We start from the raw sequence: 20205 nt of genomic DNA, 5'->3' as shown, positions 1-20205 counted from the left end.
CAGCCTTGACAACAAGAGCTGCGGCATTCACCCATTGAAAATCTGGTGGATTTCTCTATTTAGTTTTTTATTTTCTTTGCTTAAAATGTTTATTTCAAAAGTATATTTATTTGAATAAATAAATATATTTTAATATAACTTTCATTATTTATGTCGTATGTCTTGTATATATTTGGGTAAATATTGTAAAACAAAATGTATTAAAGACATTTTGTATTTAATTATTTCATACATTACTGTGATACAAATTAAATATAACTTCAAAGAGATAAAAATTACATACTTAAAATGTGGAGGTTCAAAATACCATGTTTCTCTTAAAATGGGTATCTCAATTACCTTGAAAAGGCCTTTATGTAAGACATTAGCTTGTTCTGTCACACCCTGATCTGTTTCACCCGTCTTTGTGATTGTCTCATCCAGGTGTCGCCCATCTTCCCCTGTGTATTTATACCTGTGTTCTCTGTTTGCCTGTTGCCAGTTCATCTTGTTTGTCAAGCTTACCAGCCTTTGTCCTGTCAACTCCTGGTTGCCTGTCCTGACCCTGAACCTGCTGCCTGACCACTCTACCTGAGCCTGCCTGCCGTCCTGTACCTTTGCCCCATCTGATTTCCGACCTGCCTGACCCGATCCTGTGCCTGCCTGCCTTCCTGTACCTTTGCCTCTGTTGCTGTAATAAACATTGTTACTTTGACACGGGCTGAATCTGGGTCTTACCTTACTTATCCTCCTGATATGTTCCAAAATAGCAACACATACACTTTATTAATTTCTATCAATATTTCATAGAAATACCCATATACAATTTTGAATGAGAAAAAGTGCAGAAATATATCAGTATTACATTGGTGTGTGTGGGTCCAACATGTTCCCGCAACATGTTCCCACAATACACATTTCTGAATGTCAAGAAAGTTCTTTGAGGATAAGGAACTGATTTTGCAAGGAGAACAGTGAAGTCTGAAATCTGATGGTCAAAATATTGACACATTTTGAGAAGGTATGAGTAATAATTTGTTGTGCGCATGGGGATTTCTGTACAAATTAATTACTGATGTGTTGTAGAATAATGGCTGAAGCAGGAACAACCCACACACTATAGTGCTAGATGTACATTTATTTTACAGGTTACATAGCGTATATTAGTCAGGTAAATATGTATCCATACTACAAGCGTGGGATGGCATTATTCTAAAAAACACGTAAATCTGTCCCTCATTGACAGCCTACTTAGATGCGTAGATGAACCATGTCCCCATCTTGTGGCCTAAATAATAATTGCATTAGCATGCCACCGGGGCATGGCTGAGCGTTTCTTGAAATATATTTATAACTAACCACATAGTTAGTTCATCTGTGTCGTTTACACTGGAGCTATTTAGCATAGTGGGCAGAACCAGTAAGGAGATGGGGCGAAGACAAGCATGAGCTAGGGAGATCCTACGTGATCCTATTGTAGAATCAGTCATTTGCATATTGATGTTAGGGAACGGCTCCTCTGTGAAGTGAGCGTGTGCACAAACCAATTTCGACTGTGCACAGATGTTTAATTAATCGATGAGAACATTATTAGGTGTTGAGAAAACGTTCTAAACGGATGCTTCAGTTTCATATCCCCTGTGACGTGTCTGGGTTTTTGTGTCTCTGGTTTCCTTTTGCAAGGGTGGAGACTTCGTTCTAACCGGTATAAACACAAATTAATCACACAGCTGACCAAATTACGCTAAATATTACTTCTGGGTTAACAGAGATTAAATATAGTATGTCCAGGTGTGCTTGATAAAATGTGTTATTAACCAAAACTGCAAGAACCCCAGAATCTAACTCACCAATGTTCCCCTCTTTGCCCTGCATGTTCAGTTGTTGCTGATGTAGTTCTTGTAGGCTTCATCATGGAGAACACCTTTTTTAAAAGAGGAAACGTCACAATCTTGAATCTTTTTGTTCAATTTTTATTCATACCTCCAATCTCAACTTCACATCTACCAGAAAGCCACTTTATCTTAGTCTCTATTAGGCAAAGTCATTGGCAAGTCAAAACCCACGCACAGCGCAGGTTTGATTCTCTTGTCAGTGTGTGTAGACTGCAGATATACACAACGTATACGTACAGTATACCATATATAAATCTAATTAAGAATCATTTTACAGATCAAAACAGGTCGAAAAAACAAAACATTAGGTTTTTGAACTGAGCTACACAGTAAGATAATGCCAAGACACACTTGTTAGAAGTGTTCAGTAGTCATTTTCAAGGAGGTTGGGACTCCTGTAAGTTAGCCAGAGATTCAGCAAGGCATATTTCAATTAATGTAGTCAGTGAAGCACACAATGTATGCAGTGTTGATGACAACATAATGGCGCTGTCAAGACTTCTGGAGCCTTGGTTACAGAGCTTTAGAGACAGAATAGCAATCATACAATCATACTTGCTAATGCCAAAATATGTTAGAGCGAGTGTGAAAAAAAAAAAAAAAAAGCTAATCAGATCTATAAGGGGTCATGAGTTTTATTTTTTAGGTGATTGCTTGTAATGCTGAATAATATGATTGAATATCCTGTGTTTTCTATGAATATTGTTACACTATGGTATAATAGCTTGTTGCATAAACAAACATCAACCATACCCTTATAACTAGTTCATAAGCACGAGCATAAGATGTTTACTCATATGATACATAACATGCTATAATTCTGCATAACAGCTAATTCCATACTTATAAACTAGTTGTAATGTTTTGTGGTATTGTCATGAATTTCAGAATTAGATGACTTTAAGTTAACATTTGGAATGAATGACAATTAATACACCTATCTTATGGAGACATTCTAGTTGCTAACATGAGAAACCCAATGGGTATGTTACCGTGCTTCTTTCAGATTATTTGAAATGTTCCATTTCAATTACTGAAATAAATATAGAAATCCAAGCAATTTTATAACTCAAAAAGTCCATACACTTTAAAAATAAACAAAGCATTTCAAATCACATTTTCACATATGAAATATAATCACATATTTGAAACATAACCTCCTCACATCTTTCAGTATGATATAGCTTGATTGTGAAAGGGATTTCTATAAAACAGAAATACTTTCCAATCACTGTTGTTCAGATCTTAAGATTTTCACAAATGATCAATAATACACCTTGTGATATTAAAAGTCATCATATGACACGCTGCAGGAGAGCCAAGCCTAAAACATGTTCATTCAGTAACCGTGGAAACCCAGAACTAGAATCTAGCCTATAGTCTGTCATGAGAGATCACTCATTCAGTAACTCACCAATGCAACGCCAGCACACATTAAAGCCGGGGAGTCAAACATTCTCAACATACTTTAAAACGACTAAAACCAAATCGAAACTGTGTAGAAATCATATAATGGACTTTCATTCATACAGTTTCTTGACTGTGTCCAGCTTGTTATCAATCACCAAAATTAAAGCTAGACAGTCAGAATAGATGATTTTCTTTGTTGCACATTTTGATTGCGAGTAAATACTGTATAACACATTTTCAAAACGTCACTCCTTCATTGAGGACCGAATGCGGCCCCTGGGGCAAAATCCGTTTGACGCCCCTGCATTAAAGAGATAGATATCCACTCCTCTACAGTTCACGCACAACCCACTCCTGTCCTGTCTAACCCTGAAATATTTAAGAGAACAGTCACTCACAAAATCATGTAATTACATCATCAAGTGAACAGAAATGTGTTGAAAGGAAATTTCAATCAAAGATACAGAGTATAGCATTCTCTTATATTGGATAAACATAATACTTTTTAGAATGCAAAAAGGGCTTCCGTTTCACTATAACATAAGGGCTGCAATACCACTGAATTTCTTTCATTCACTATTTGGAAGGTCTTTAAAGTGCAGTACTGTTTCTCTTTTTGGAAGTGATTTTATCACTGAGCTCATGCTGCAGCTAGGGGTTAGGGACATTGCCTACCTGAGGTTAATCCAGCAGGTATTTACTTGTCTTTCAATAAATCAATGATAAATAGCTCATTGAAAATGAATGACATCTTCTGAAGGCTTTATCTACCCTCTGTTATGGTTCAATTGAATTGTGTACAGATTCCAACCCAAACACTGGACAAGGAGAGTGGGGGTGTGTATATGATTTGGAATAAGCAGGGATGCAGGTTGTTGATATGGATAAGCAAAGAGGGTGTGTGTGTGTGTGTGTGGTTGAGTCAAGCCACTTGGCATGGACACAGAGATGTCCATATGGGCTGATTGTAAACTGTTAGCCAGAGAGGCTAATGCAAGGCTGCATCCAAACGCATGGGCATTATAAAAGGCAGTTTGGCTACATGTGCCAGAAATTAAATGTTGAGACGCATCCATGTGTGGAATGATAGAAATGTCACACTATATAAATTAACACATGTGCACACACACACGCACACAGAAACATACAGTACACTCAAGCACACATGCATACTAGACATGTCACAGACATATCTGGCATGCTTTTCTGAAGAAAACAGTTTTCTTTATAGATTCTTGTACCCAGCTAGAGCTTTGATAACTTTCCTATATACATAAATAAACAATTAATATATGCTATGTATATATCTTGAAATATTCAATATTGAAATATATATATATATTTCAAATATATTTATATAATTTTTTTCATCCTCAAACATTTTTAAGAGATATAGTCACAGTTTAGTAATAAAACACTTACATAAGAACACAGGTCTCCCTAATTGTCTTGCTGCAGTATCCCTTTTTCAAGTATCAATGACTTAGTGTGCATGCTGTCTTTTCCTACAGAAAAGACTACGGGTCAAGTTGTACTACATTCTCGGGTCTTATGGATCAGTACAAACTCATTTTGATAAATGTGCAACAAATAATGGAACTAATTAACACTGTGCATCAAACAAATCACCAGTAACTGATAAATAAAAGCTCTGTATTGTTGCCGTACTTTGAAAATAGAAGTTACAGGCTAGCTATCATTCTTAAAAATGGATCAAAATACTGTTCCACAACTGATAAGTCTGATGGACAATGAACTGCATTACCCAACTAGTACAATAGTGGCAATACCACGTAAAGCTCATTCATAAACCTTCAAGAAGACTCTGAATTCCATAAATTCCTGTTGTTAACAGGAGATCCATTTGCCACCAAGAATGGATGTTTTGACACGCCACATTACATATCCTCTCTATCCCCAACAACATCCTGCAATCTCTTAACGTTTCTCTTTATTGAGTACCTGTGAGAAGGAACCTCCTCCACCTAAGTAAATCATTATGCAAATTCCAACACAACAGCCTAGCTCTAGGTGATTAGGGAAACCAGCCCTGATGCACTGTTGAGCCCGGGGCAAAAACAAGGCAGTTGAGACATTTCAGTGGAAATGTGCTCGCACATACACATACTCTATAATATATATTTGCTGGTGATCCTGCTACTCTAGAGCATGATCTGTGGCCACGATCAGAGGAGTTCATAAAAGGGACACTGCAGCGGGGACCTGTAGGGGAGGATCGGTTTGGAACAGTCAAGGGAGTGTAGAAAGTCTTGAGACTGTAGGTCCCCTTTCCTCATCTATCTCTCCTCTTTTGTTTGTCTTTAGACACTCACAGAGCAGGAAGGAGACCACCTCATTGAGAGGAGTTAAGGTGATGAGTAAAATCACATGCTGAGCTTTTTGTTGTCCTCCATTCCCCATGTGGCAATGGCTGACAGTACGATGTCCTTCCAACATTAAAAGACAAAGAAAAATAAGAGACAGAAGTGGTGTCAAGGTAAGCGGAGCTGTTGCCTTCCCACGATGCCTCAGTGCTGTGGGAACCCCACTGTTCAATTCCTGTCTGTGATAGGGGCACGTCCTGACCTGCGGGGTCATGACCTCTGAGCTGGGGGACGGCAGCCGGTAGGCGGTCCCTGTCACACTGGGGCCAGCTTGCCTGGCAGTCGGTTGGTCTCTTGTCTCTCATTGTTTTGTTTGCAGACATATACACAAACAGTTCCGATATTGCACACTATGCCCTCATGGCCTAAGCTCGTATGTCAGTTGTAACCGCTTCTTTTCTCCTCAGCTTCTGAGCTGTACTCCCTTAAGCCAATTCCCCTTTGAAGGTTCAGTAGAGAGTCTTTCATCTGTAGAGGGAAACAGAAAACATTAAAACCTTGCAAGTAACTATAATCATAGGTTCTTATGAGAAATATCTTTCACACTTTGAGACCCTGCACAAAAACCTAGAGGATTTGATTCTTAGCCTTGTGTTAATGCTTGTAACTGTATCTGTCCTCTGTGTTCCCTACCTAGACTAATAGTACCACTGTTCCCTACCTGGACTAATAGTACCACTGTTCCCTACCTGGACTAATAGTACCACTGTTCCCTACCTGGACTAATAGTACCACTGTTCCCTACCTGGACTAATAGTACCACTGTTCCCTACCTGGACTAATAGTACCACTGTTCCCTACCTGGACTAATAGTACCACTGTTCCCTACCTGGACTAATAGTACCACTGTTCCCTACCTGGACTAATAGTACCACTGTTCCCTACCTGGTCTAATAGTACCACTGTTCCCTACCTGGTCTGATAGTACCACTGTTCCCTACATGGACTAATAGTACCACTGTTCCCTACCTGGACTAATAGTACCACTGTTCCCTACCTGGACTAATAGTACCACTGTTCCCTACCTGGACTAATAGTACCACTGTTCCCTACCTGGACTAATAGTACCACTGTTCCCTACCTGGACTAATAGTACCACTGTTCCCTACCTGGTCTAATAGTACCACTGTTCCCTACCTGGTCTGATAGTACCACTGTTCCCTACATGGACTAATAGTACCACTGTTCCCTACCTGGACTAATAGTACCACTGTTCCCTACCTGGACTAATAGTACCACTGTTCCCTACCTGGTCTAATAGTACCACTGTTCCCTACCTGGACTAATAGTACCACTGTTCCCTACCTGGATTAATAGTACCACTGTTCCCTACCTGGACTAATAGTACCACTGTTCCCTACCTGGACTAATAGTACCACTGTTCCCTACCTGGACTAATAGTACCACTGTTCCCTACCTGGACTAATAGTACCACTGTTCCCTACCTGGACTAATAGTACCACTGTTCCCTACCTGGTCTAATAGTACCACTGTTCCCTACCTGGTCTAATAGTACCACTGTTCCCTACCTGGTCTAATAGTACCACTGTTCCCTACCTGGTCTAATAGTACCACTGTTCCCGACCTGGTCTGATAGTACCACTGTTCCCGACCTGGTCTGATAGTACCACTGTTCCCTACCTGGTCTGATGGTACCACTGTTCCCTACCTGGTCTGATGGTACCACTGTTCCCTACCTGGTCTAATAGTACCACTGTTCCCTACCTGGTCTAATAGTACCACTGTTCCCTACCAGGTCTAATAGTACCACTGTTCCCTACCTGGTCTAATAGTACCACTGTTCCCTACCTGGTCTAATAGTACCACTGTTCCCTACCTGGTCTAATAGTACCACTGTTCCCTACCTGGTCTAATAGTACCACTGTTCCCTACCTGGTCTAATAGTACCACTGTTCCCTACCTGGTCTGATAGTACCACTGTTCCCTACAAGGTCTAATAGTACCACTGTTCCCTACCTGGTCTGATAGTACCACTGTTCCCTACACGGTCTAATAGTACCACTGTTTTCTACCTGGTCTAATAGTACCACTGTTCCCTACACGGTTCAATAGTACCACTGTTCCCTACCTGGTCTAATAGTACCACTGAGGATTTGATGATCTCTCTCCACTTCTGCAGCTCAGCGTCATGGTAAAGCTGTTGGGACTCCAGGAGCTGGGCCCACTCCATCTGCGTCTGGGGCAGTTTACTAGACAGAAATACACACATACTGTCAAACACACCCAGATGCCACGGCCAAGAGCAACTCAAAGCTAAGTATTGTTCAGGGGCAATTCTGCAGCATTGTTTTTTGAGGTTGGGAAAACAGGATGAAGCCCATGTGGTTTTCAGATGAAACTAAACAGGCATATGCAGTCTGGGTTTGACTAAGTACACAGTCATATCAATTATAGTATTATGTAGGCAATAGGCATAATGCCAAAAACCTATGGGTGGTTAGCGACTTAGCGTACCTTTCATGTATCCGCAGCCCTTGCCAGGTGGTAAGATGCTGTGCAGAATACTCCAGCATCCACAGCTTATAGAACAGCATCATGTTGAGGAACACCAGCAAAACCAGGCTGAAGGAGGAGAGGAAAACAGAAGAATGTAAGGGACAAAGGAAAGAAGATGAGTAATGAAAGCTACACAGGTGCTTTAGTCTGCATATTCATTAACCTCTACAGGATCGGTGTCCAGACCTCGGGACGGTTGAGCTAATGTAGGCTAATGTGATTAGTATGAGGTTGTCAGAAACAAAACAAAAATCCCAGGACATAGACATATCTGATATGGGCAGAAAGCTTAAATTCTTGTTAATCTAACTGCACTGTCCAATATACAGTAGCTATTACAGTGAACGAATATCAAGCTATTGTTTGAGGAGAGTGAACAATTATGAACTTGAAAATGTATGAATAAACCAATTAGGCACATTTAGGCAGTCTTGACAACATTTTGAATACTATGCAATAGTTCATTGGATCAGTCTAAAACTTTGAACATACATTGATGCCATCTAGTGGCCAAAGTCTAAATTGCACCGGGGCTAGAATAATTAATTATGGCCTTTCTCTTACATTTGAAAGAAAAATACAAAAAAACATGTGTTTTTATTCTTTGTATTATCTTTGACCATATCTAATGTGTTATATTCTCCTACATTAATTTCAAATTTCCACAAACTTCAAAGTGTTTCCTTTCAAATGGTATCAAGATTATGCATGTCCTTGCTTCAGGTCCTGAGCCAGAGGCAGTTAGATTTGGGTATGTCATTTTAGGCCAAAATTGAAAAAAAGGGGCGGATCCATAAGAGGTTTTATTGAACCAGTTAAAATGAGGGAGGAGTCTGTTTCCTGGTCAGGTCTAAGTGGTTTATCTTTAGCCAGATGTACCTTAGACAGATCCTATGGCAAGCAATGAAAGGAGAGGAGAGGAGAGGAGAGGAGAGGAGAGGAGAGGAGAGGAGAGGAGAGGAGAGGAGAGGAGAGGAGAGGAGAGGAGAGGAGAGGAGAGGAGAGGAGAGGAGAGGAGAGGAGAGGAGAGGAGAGGAGAGGAGAGGAGAGGAGAGGAGAGGAGAGGAGAGGAGAATCACATTCAGAAGACAAACAAAACAAATAAATGTTTAACACAGAATCAGATTTTTGCTAACTACTAAATATTTCAAAGAGAGTTGAACTGAAATAACTACAAATGAAACACAAATTGTTAAGATGGATCTGAAAGTGAGTGTGTATACTGCATGTGTGTGTGTGTGTGTATGAGTGTGTACTCACACAAAGCTGATGATGAGCAGCAGTTTGGACACGCTGTAGAGGGCGAAGCCTCCAGGAAGGTGCTCAGGCATGTGCCTGGTCTGAGTGGAACCTGAGGGGGGCAGCACAAACACGGACAAGGTCAACTAGATATATTTAACACAATATGATGTGTGGAAATGTAATGTATGTACCTTATGAAAGTGTATAAGAATCTACAGTGAATTAAGAGTTTATAAGAGCATAAAAAATATAAAATATATAATATATATAGTTTATATAATATAAACTTTTTTAAAGTGTCCCCCTGCCCTCTGACCTGTCACGCCCGCATGTTTGATGCGGTGGATGACCTCATCGTCGGTTGGCGTGGTGACGGGGCTGAGGAGGACGTCTTCCAGGTGCTGGCTCCGTAGGTGGACCAGGGGTCTCTTCCTCCGTCTCACAGACGTCTTCACCCCCTTGACCTTGGGAGAAGGCAGGGTCGACCCCAAAACCACATCCTCCACCTTCGACAGCTCCAACTCTGACAGGGCACCACAGAAGCCGTTTTTACGTTCATACATTAGGATGGCATTCGGTCATCAGATTAAATGTTGCTGGATATTTGGTGTGACAGACATAACAGCTAGTAGAGGAATTTACCAAGATGGTGGAAATTCTCGTCCAGCCCGCTCCAGAAGTTCTTCTCGATAAAGCCCTTCACTAATCCCCATGGCTGTTTTCTGTAACGCAGCTCAGTGGACACCCTAGGGACAAGGCATCCACTGGTATAAGTTGAGGCAGTGTTTCTAAATGAACATGTAATAGTTTCAAGAGCCACATGTTATTACAATAGCTGCTATAAGGCCCTCCTCACCTTAACCGGCACTTGTTCTTGGCCACCCGTGTCAGCATGTAACGGTTGAGCGTGTAGAAGTAGTCGTGGTAGGGCACGTCGTGTGTGATGACCTCAGCATCGATGATGTAGCACTCACTCTCATGGCTGGCCTTGTACAGTGTCTGCGTCTCTGTGACCGTGGCTGTCTTGGGGGCCAGGGGGTTGGACAGGGAGATGGTGTACATGATCTCTCTCGTCTGGTTCCCCGCTGCGTCGTCCTTCTTCCAGGGGTGAAACACTATATCTGTGTGGCATTATATGGATACACATTCGATCACTACATAGTCAAAGGACAACACCAATGGAAGAGACAATAATGTGATGCTAACGCCAACGGACAGAATGTCTGACTGACCTGAAAACCTGCGCTGCTCCATGAAGTCGGTCATAAACTGGGATTCTGTGAAGAGGATGTCATACATCTTGTCCACACTGAACTTGTAAACCTCATCGATGTACTGTCTCCCTTTAAGATCATCGTGGAAGGCCTGCACCTCCCCTGCTGGAGAACCATAGAGGGAAACACACTTTAGATTAAGTGCCCTTGGGGACATAATATCATATGGAGACAGTATTACCAAGATTAAGCGGCATCACTGAAGAGCCTGTTTCATGCCATATATACAGTATATGCATCAAATCTGTTAATGGACGGAAGATTGAAGCCGTACCCTCGTCGTGGGTCTCTGAGGAGTCGCTAAGTTCGGTGGGGATGTCTTCATTGTCATTGAAGTCCAGGGAGGTAGAGGGCACCAGGCCGCTGGCCTCCGCTAGCCTCTGCTCCAGCACCAGGGGCAAGGCCAGCAGTTCTCCGTCAGGGAGGCAGTCGATGTACTCCTCTGGAGGGAGGTCAAACTAGGACACACAGAGTGGGAGGGGAGGGGTCAGTCACTAGAAAGGCACTGTAAGATACTTCAGTACATAGTTACGAGTAGGATTGGGCTGTGTTCATGTTTTGGTTATCAAATTACGAAACATTCCCCATATGCAAGTTATAGGCAGAATAACAAATGCATTTCCCACTCCATCAAAACAAATAACATAACAGTAATTGATTTAACCTCTGACCTCTATTATGTCGCTGAGACTCACAGAGAGGGGCTCGCTGCTGATGGATGAGCTGATGGTGCTGTTGGTGATGATGCATTTCTTGTGTATGGATGGTGGGCTGCCATCGTGTTTGGCCTCCGCGCTGCTCTTAGACGAGTTGTCATTACTGATCTCATTCTCCTCATTAGGGATCTCCTCACAGAACCTGCACCATCACCGTGGGGGAACAGGGACCAGCTGGAGGTTAGGGTTAGGAGTTCTGGAGTGTTGCTGAGAGGGATGTGAAGCAGGGTTGAGAGGGATGTGAAGCGGGGCTGAGAGAGTGGTGTGTATTTGTGTATGCTTCAGTAATGAGGCCAGCCTCTCATAACAACCCGCAGAAGATCAAGGGCATTTTAATCAACCATGGTAATTGATGAGGCATTGTTTATATCTGTAGCCATGGAAACCACACCCACCCCATGGTGTTGAAGTCGTCGTCAGGGGGAACGTAGTCTTCGTCGTCACTGGTCAGGCCTAGTTCGTTGCCATAGCACTGATGGACAAAGTGCCATAGCTCTTTGGGGCACAGGGGCTAGAGCACAGGGTTAGAGACGACAATCAGTACGGCAGAGACTTGGATTCAATGGAAAAGAAAAGTAGAAATATACTGAACATGTAGATCTATTTATGATGAGGTTAATTGAGATTGCTGGCTTACTTTGTCCAGCAGTGCATTCTGCCATAATCTGAACATCATCATGTAGGTCCTGTCCCGCGCTCCAAATGAGGTGAAAAAGTGCTGTGAGGAGAGAATGGAAATGTTTCAAACAAATATGCTCTGAAATAAGGCTAAGGAGAAGGTTTGAGCCTCCACTCAGTCAGTGAATGCCAAAAATGCAGTCCCTATCCTGTCTTACCTTCTCACCGTCTGTGGACACCTGGATGGCATTGGGGATGAGGCGGGCTGTCTTCTCCTTCGTCATGGTGCAGATGTCCTTCAGCCTCACTGTCAGCTGCACACACATGCAAGCAAAATAGTTTTTGTTCCAGCATTGCTTAATATTCAGCTAAATATATCTGTTGAACTGTTACTGAACCACAATAATGCAATATATACTGTGATGCAAACTATAGAAATACAATCAATTCTATTTCAATATTGCAAACTAACCAATACCAGAGAAATATAGATAAGATCAAAAGAACAGAAAGCCCTAGGCAGTGGCCCAGTGCGTACCAGCGTTTCCCAGCGGAATATGTTGCTATAAAAACAGATCCAGTTTTCTGAGAGGTAGAGTCGGCCCTGCAGGAGGATGTCTCGTTGTAGGGCGCAGGAGTAATCTGCCAGCACAGGTCAGAGGTCAAATATCAGAGCCCAGGAAGGATACATCCACCCATCAAGGTCGGGGTTAATTATATTTCAACATAGTCAATTCAAAAGATGCATTACCTGAATTGATAGTTTAAATGGAATTGACTCCAACCAGCCAATGCAAATGTGTCCAAAACCAAAAGATTTTCCTATATCCACCGTATTGCTGACAGAATTGGCCATAGTTGCCTAGTATTTTGCGTTAGTAACTCACCCACGATGAGTCGCTCTGTGTCCGGTAGCTGCTTGAAGAGCTTCCTGAAGTCCTCATTACGCTGTTTGTATGTGGGGCTCAACACCTGGAGAGACGGAGAGCAACAATGATAACTTCTTGAGAGAGGGACGACTCACATATACACATTCCTGAACACACGCTCTCTATCTCACACATACACATTCCTGAACACACGCTCTCTATCTCACACATACACATTCCTGAACACACGCTCTCTATCTCACACATACACATTCCTGAACACACGCTCTCTATCTCACACATACACATTCCTGAACACACGCTCTCTATCTCACATATACACACTGGACTGCATCCATTTTCACAAGGGCATTTTATACAAAAGCACGATCCCCTGTTGACATTTAGCCACTTCAAAACATTCAATAAGCATGCTTTTGAGCATCGTGAGCATTCCTAATGTGAGTCACATTCCCAAGACAACAATATATAGTAACATCATTATAAGGACACACACAATGCTGCTTTTTGTGGCGCAACAGTTAATATGTAGGACAGAGAGGGACAAAGACACAAATCAAATCTGTTCTGTTAGCAAACACTTATGTAGCTATTGGTTTATCTCATCAAATTTAGTCTCTGTCCATTGTCGGTTTAGAAATGTTCTGTTCTCACACAGAGGCATTCATTCTCTCTTGTTACATTCTCAGGCATTAAGGTACATCTAATCTTGGGCTTCAGGCTTGTTTAAAGAGGGAAGTATTGCTGTGACCCACAGCCAGTGTCAGTGCAGGGGTGAGTGCTCTATGTGTCTGAGCCAGATGTTGTCTTTTAATAGGAACAGCTTCAGGAAACAATGTCTGCCAGTACGGTAACCAAATACATCCCTTCATGGGAAAAACCTCTCGCTGCTTCAATCTGAAGGAAAACATCAGACTGTTCACATTAACTAACTACAGTACATGTTCTATACTCATATAACCAGAACAGCCCAGAATGGATAGACATAATCTGTTTCTGTTAAGCTATGAATGAAAACCAATGGTGCCTGTCAAGAAAACTTGGTAAATTCGAGAACTTTGAAGGCTGGAAAAATGGATTATGAGTCGGACATATTTACAGTCGAGAAATGTTCACAGAAAGTACTCTCTATAACTGCCTAACATATCAAGGGTATTAGAGCCCCCGTTTCACAACAAATAGCCTGCCTATTCCCCTTAAACTGCAGCCTTCTTACTTTGTCCAGGGAAAGGGTCCATGGGTACTATGGGAATGCAAATAGCTACTGACTCATGCCTTTCATTTAATTTGCTTTCCAAAATATAATTGCAGGAGGGAACCACAGAGTTATGCTCTTGGAGCAGGTACAGTACACAAACTGCCCATCCCAACCTTCTCACCCCTCTTCCCTCCCCGCCGCTCCCCCTCCTGGCATCAGCTCTCTGGGGGGAGGGTCAGTCACTTACTGCAGGGACCTCCTCTGACTCCCAGTCCTGGTCTTGGTTGTCTAAGGCGACCCAGCCCCACTCCCAGCCAAACTCTCCCTGGGCCGGATCCTGTGGGAGCCACCCAGCCAGGGCTTTATCCAGCTCCAGCACCACCTGCCAGTCTGACTCCAGTCCTCTGTGAGCCTCCTGAGCCTCCATATTCCACTCACTTCCCTCAGGCACACGGGCGGACACCTAAACCAGTGGTGCCCTCGTGGGGTCCTCAGAGTGGTCGATTTAAATGCGAGTGGGTTAGGGTCCAGGTCTGCTGCAGACAAACAGACAGAGCTGTTGTGTGTCCAGTGGTTGTTTCTTGGAGACTGCTGTGACTGACCCGGTATGGGTGCTACTCCCTTTCAGTGTGAGAGCTGGACCCAGCTGACTGCTGCCACATGATTCCAGTCCTCTCTCCCTCTCCCTCTGTCTCTATCAAACAGAGAGGAGCTGCGGCCGTTGGCCTCTAGTAACCCTGGCCACAAGTCTTTTATTATAATGGCAGCTCTGGCAGGCATGCAGTGTTACCCTGTCCAGATCCAGACGCCTCAGAGTGCTTTGGTGAGCACAGCTCAGACACACCAGCAGCGAAAGCAAGAAAAATATCCTTGGTAAAGAGAAAAACACAGAGAAAGAGAGTGTTTCCTAACTGGAAAGGAGTGCAGCCCCGTCTCGCTGGCTGACAAGGTGATTGAGTTACAGAGGACAGATGTGCACACAACCTTCAGTTACTTCTATGCTCCGTGAAGAAAAACATGTCCATTAATCTTGAGTGGTGCGCACGGAGTCGGATGACGGCTCAGTCTAATGCAGTTGGAGTATTGCACCTCTGGGAGTATGTCCACTTCCCCTGTTGTTGACCATTCAGGTATTAGAAAGCAATTGCATGAGAGGCTTAACACATTTAGAGGTGTTACTATTACTAAACACCCCCCCTGGATCCCTGTGACCTATTTCCCTACTCTCTACCCCCCACAACTCTCCTGGCCCTTAAGGTCAAGTAATGCACTCCTGAAACCAGATCCCAGTCAGTTACTACGATCAGACTAGATAGACAGGCACAGAGATTGGTTCTCATCTGACTCTGAGCTGGGTAAAACAACCTATCAGCACAGTGGTGGGAGGTGGACACAACAACAGCACTCCATTAGTCTCAGTTGTGGATGGAATTGTGCCCTGGAATTCCGCCACAAATTCTACACCTTTCCTGCTTACTCAATTTCCACAACCCCCCTCAACATCTAGCCAAATCAGTGAGGAGAAATACACTCCAGGAAACTGAATGTGGAGGGAAGCAAAATAATCCTCAGCACACTATTGAAACCAGTGCAGATCATTCACAGATCCCTCTCAGACGTGAACAGCTTTCGTCCTGTTGAAAATGCCTCTGCATCCCGTGAATAAGGTTCCATCAGACGTTTGCGAGCCATGCAAGCCCACTCTCTTCTAAAACTGCATCCAAGAAAAACAGTCAGATAATCGACTAGTATCTGAATTCAAAGTTTTTCCAAGAGCTTTTCCTAAAAAGGAAAATGAAGACTAAAGCAAATGCAGAAGCTATTGATACGACTATCTCCCATCTTCTCCAGGTGACAATGTGACAAGTCCTAGGACAGTGTAGCTGCCAGGTGGTGATGGGGCTATAGACAGTCCCTGAGGTGGCGGTTAATCATTAACCTGCTGGGTAAACAGAGAGAGATGTCGGAGACTGGCACAGTCAACCAGGGTGGGGCCCCATTAGTTTCAGGGATGGCTTACGGTCTATCCTCACACAAACAATGAGGCCAGTCTCTCACCCCACTGTCCGTAGGTTGCTACAAAACCATTGTAGAGAAGAGTGGTCAGGAAGGTGTATGCATGTGTATAGCCATTGTAAGTGGCACTGTCAAGGGAGTGTGTATGAATGTGTGTGTGAAGACTTTCGTCTCTATCTGAAACACACCTTTCTTTGTCAATTTCCCTGCCAATGGTCTGTTGATGCTGGGAGGGTGGAGGGTCTGTTGATTAGAACCAGATGTGGGAACAGCTCAGCAGAGAGGTGCTGGCTGGCTTAGAAACACAGCCAAGCCAGGATCTCTGACTATTCACCCTGTCCTGCACAAGACACACTGCTGTAAAAAACATGTGTTAGGAGATCTACAGTGGTGTCCTTTGTGTGAGAATCTACCTCAGAGTAAACATGTCCGCTCCCCCCCCCTCTCTCTCTTATATGCAGTGGAGATAAACTAGAATGTTTTCATAGACCAGAGAGTATGAGGAGGCAGACATTTCACCTCACACATCTCTAGGAGAAAAGCAGTCTCTTAAAAAAGCCACCTTAGTCACTGTCGATACTATGAGCCACTACATTCGGTGTCTGGCAGACATTGATTTCCTTGTTAATACCTCAACTCCCTGCGTAGGTCCTGTACAGTTGCCATGAAAGCATTGCAACAGAGTCATTAGGAAAGTTGATACGGCAGGGTGGGGCCTGTTGTGTGTCTCTACTGGGCTTAGACCTCATCAGGACGGTTGTGATGTAATCCCAGTAGGTTCAGTGCCACGGGAGAACATCACTGCTTGTAGAGAAACACAGTGACTGCATGGCCTACCACATACCCTCAGGTATAGCACTGCATCAGACACATACCAATATACGTTTCAATGGTCCAGAACAGAGATTAGGCATAATTACATAGTTAATGCTTCTGGGAGCAACATCATGTCTAGATTGGCATTATGATGCTTTCCTTTAGTAATGGTAGAACAGTAGAGAAATGAATGTGAGTAGCTAAAGGTGAGAGTATCAGAAAGCATTAGATGTGGACCATGTTTTTCCTCAACATTCTGGAGAATCCCCATTTCAGGTTTCACTATGCAACAATGCCCAACTATAACCAATGAGTCCATAATGACAAAACGAACACATTTGAAGACGTGGGAGGACTGGAACATGCTAACCAGTCTCATGCTCCATTCCCCTGTCATTCAAGGCATTCAGGGCTGCTCCAGACACTGACCATGGTCCGTGGGTTTAGTATGATACATTGAGCAGACTGGCCTGTTGCAAAATGTTTTGCAATGGAAACTGTTTATCGTTTACTCTAGGAACCAAATGGAAGCAAACGGAACGAAACAGGGATGGACATACAATAATTAATCCATTAGAAACTCTTGTTTTTGTTTACCTCAAAAAAGAAACAAAAGAAAAATAAAATTTTGCCATTTGGAGTAAACAGTTTCCGTTGGTGAAATTTTCGCAACAGACAAAATGTTTTGCAACGGTCTCCGACTAATGAATACACCCCTGTTGCATCACCACCATCACAGCTCTGAGAAGCCTATAGTTCCCCTTCACACAGCAGCCATTTTGAAAACACAATTTTTCCAGACACAACCACAATGTGGCCATGGCATTGGGTCATCTAACCACCATAGTGCTGCATATTGTGGCTTCGCTCTCAGGTGAAAACAACATACTGATCAATCAAATCAATGAGGGATGAGGAGCAGACAAGTGGAAAGGCAGACCAGCCAAGTGATCCAAGAAAAAGGAATAAGCAGAGAGATATTTGAAAAGTTGCACAAGAATACAAGTCATGCTTACTCTCAGGATGTGTTGTCTTTCATGCTAGGGAGAGAGGGGGAATATATAGACACAAAGAACAACAAGAGAAAGGAATAAAACAACAGAACAAGGGAAAAGAGTCCCACAGAGACACCATAGGAGAAACCATGGCTTCATAATATCACCATATCTGGGTATCAAATCCTTTCTCACATAAAGATGGCCAACTGAGCCATCAAGTAGATTTACTTGGCTGTTTTAGAAGAATCATAACGAAAGGAACTCATTTCAGCCCCATTAGAATGTAGCAACCTCGTCTCTTAGTACACTGGCCGGCAACCTTGTGTTAAGTCAGGACCTCTTGGTGTAATGGTCTTGGTGTTGGACTGAGATCACTGGATCAGGCTGTCACCATACTTTCGCTACAAGACGCTTCTGTCTGTCAAACATTTAATCTATGAATCACATCTGTAGTAAGGTATAGGAGTTTGCAACAAAATGGACACTTTTATTCATCCTCACAGCATTTGGTTCATTCATTATTAATCAGTCATTTTTCTGATTAATTCAGCATGCCATCACACTGTAACCCTAGACTCTTACAACTCTAAATCCCACTGGTTAGCATCCTGGGTAAGCCTGAGCTCCACATGAAAGTGACCTTTGGCATATAACCTTGTGTGATTCTAAACAGGGTCTAGGACCCTTCACCTCATAATCTCTCACACACACACACACACACACACACACACACACACACACACACACACACACACACACACACACACACACACACACACACACACACACACACACACACACACACACACACACACCTCTTAACAGAAAGAGTAAGAAGAGGATGAAACTTACATTGTACCAGCTCTGGCTCTTCTGTAGACAGCGAGGAACAAAGCAGATAGGAGAGAACAAAGACAAATGTAAGTCAATGAGACAAGGACACACCAATACTTGGCCACAGGGCTCAATATCATAAACACATAGAGGTCAAGGGACGATAAAAACCGACAGTGGGTATTTATAGAAGGTGTGAATGTCAACCTCTGGGTGGGCACCTCCTACATTGAAAAGAGACCTCTGCTGCTATCCAACAGAGTTGTATCCCTTTGAGCTTGTCACATATTTTAGTTAGACTTTTCAACGATTTCTTGATTTCTTTGTTGTTTTTGGGCCTCATAATTATTCATTTGCATGGATATTTGATAAGCAGATGGTAGATTGGGCTAGGGTTGTGTGTGGTACAATATATTTATCTTTGTTTCTAAGTGTTTAAAATAATGTATTAACGATTTAGAGTTGCTTCTAAATGCTTGCGTATAGAGATGAATTGTGTACTGCTGTGTGTTGTATATTTTCTGACAGCAGAGGGCAGTATACACACTGTTATTGGCAGGACCATAACAAGAGTGCTTATTCCAACCATAACTCACCTGCTTCTGTTTTATGGGGCTATAAAGAGAGTGTAATACGTCTCACCATTGTGATCCGAGAGGTAGGCATGCTAGGGAGATCCAGTGGGTGAATAAATGGCAGGATAATCAAGCACAATTTTAGCGGTAAATAAATGTCAGTTTGTGTCAAGAAGTAAATAGCAGGAGTAGAACAAAATGGCTTCCTCTTGACATCATAAAAAAACTTAACCAGGCAACTACAAATAATATGTTTTGTCATTTCAGTGACAACATACAAGAGGCATACTGGTGCGAGGCTACTATTGTCAATCAATCCTTTGGAGATGTGAATGTAGATAATCCAATATTTCAGCTATAAGATAAGCGTGTAGTGTTTCCTGTCTGAGAGTTGTGAGGCCCCAGTCCTGTCCCTGGGCTTTGGGCTCTGACGTGGACAGGGCTAATCTCATCTGAAGGTGACAGAGGCGTGAGAGACGACTTAAGCCCTAAGGTGTCTGCAAAGTGTGTGTGTGTATGCGTGCCATTGTAAATGTGTTTTAGAGTTGGTGTAAGTGCATCTTTATAGCCTACATGTGTGTAAATGTGCATGCATGTCTAAATCACATATTTGCTTCCCCACGAAGCACATGTGTGTGTGGGGATGTGTGTCAGCAGCACTACGAATCAGGTTAACACCCACTGATTAAGTGCACTGTGTAACAGAGAGAGCTTGTGTACGGTAGTAGTGTCTTGGCCTGGATTCCCCTGAGGTTCAGAAAGGCCTAGAACGACTAGTTACTTTACACAACCAGGCCAGAGTCAGGGCCAGCTCTCTCAACCAACCAACCGGGCCAAACCAGA

At 42.9% G+C, this 20205-nt stretch overlaps 1 protein-coding gene across 8 annotated transcripts in view; it reads right to left on the bottom strand.

The window, feature by feature from the left end:
- Window positions 1-1936: 1936 nt before the first annotated feature.
- LOC109909201 (protein Aster-B) overlaps window positions 1937-20205 on the bottom strand; it is a 139937-nt gene continuing 121668 nt past the window's right edge. For 3 of the 8 annotated variants that reach the window (XM_031795581.1, XM_031795580.1, XM_031795586.1), the window contains 18 exons: window positions 18806-18826; window positions 17972-17995; window positions 12923-13007; window positions 12574-12677; window positions 12254-12349; window positions 12055-12135; window positions 11813-11928; window positions 11373-11559; window positions 10976-11159; window positions 10660-10806; window positions 10284-10548; window positions 10070-10173; window positions 9744-9950; window positions 9446-9536; window positions 9065-9076; window positions 8144-8251; window positions 7758-7878; window positions 1937-6136 (listed from right to left, as the gene is read on the bottom strand). In XM_031795581.1, the coding sequence (XP_031651441.1) occupies window positions 6047-6136; window positions 7758-7878; window positions 8144-8251; window positions 9065-9076; window positions 9446-9536; window positions 9744-9950; window positions 10070-10173; window positions 10284-10548; window positions 10660-10806; window positions 10976-11159; window positions 11373-11559; window positions 11813-11928; window positions 12055-12135; window positions 12254-12349; window positions 12574-12677; window positions 12923-13007; window positions 17972-17995; window positions 18806-18826 (2043 nt within the window). In that variant the 3' untranslated portion in view covers window positions 1937-6046. The remainder of the gene's footprint in view (window positions 6137-7757; window positions 7879-8143; window positions 8252-9064; window positions 9077-9445; window positions 9537-9743; window positions 9951-10069; window positions 10174-10283; window positions 10549-10659; window positions 10807-10975; window positions 11160-11372; window positions 11560-11812; window positions 11929-12054; window positions 12136-12253; window positions 12350-12573; window positions 12678-12922; window positions 13008-17971; window positions 17996-18805; window positions 18827-20205) is intronic. The other 5 variants (XM_031795584.1, XM_031795585.1, XM_031795582.1 and 2 more) reach the window with 5 other exon arrangements.

The sequence above is a fragment of the Oncorhynchus kisutch genome, linkage group LG18, assembly GCF_002021735.2.
Source record: "Oncorhynchus kisutch isolate 150728-3 linkage group LG18, Okis_V2, whole genome shotgun sequence".
Taxonomy (NCBI): Eukaryota; Metazoa; Chordata; class Actinopteri; order Salmoniformes; family Salmonidae; genus Oncorhynchus; species Oncorhynchus kisutch.
Note: the sequence above shows the minus strand (reverse complement) of the source record. Positions and strands in the feature narration are given on the sequence as shown.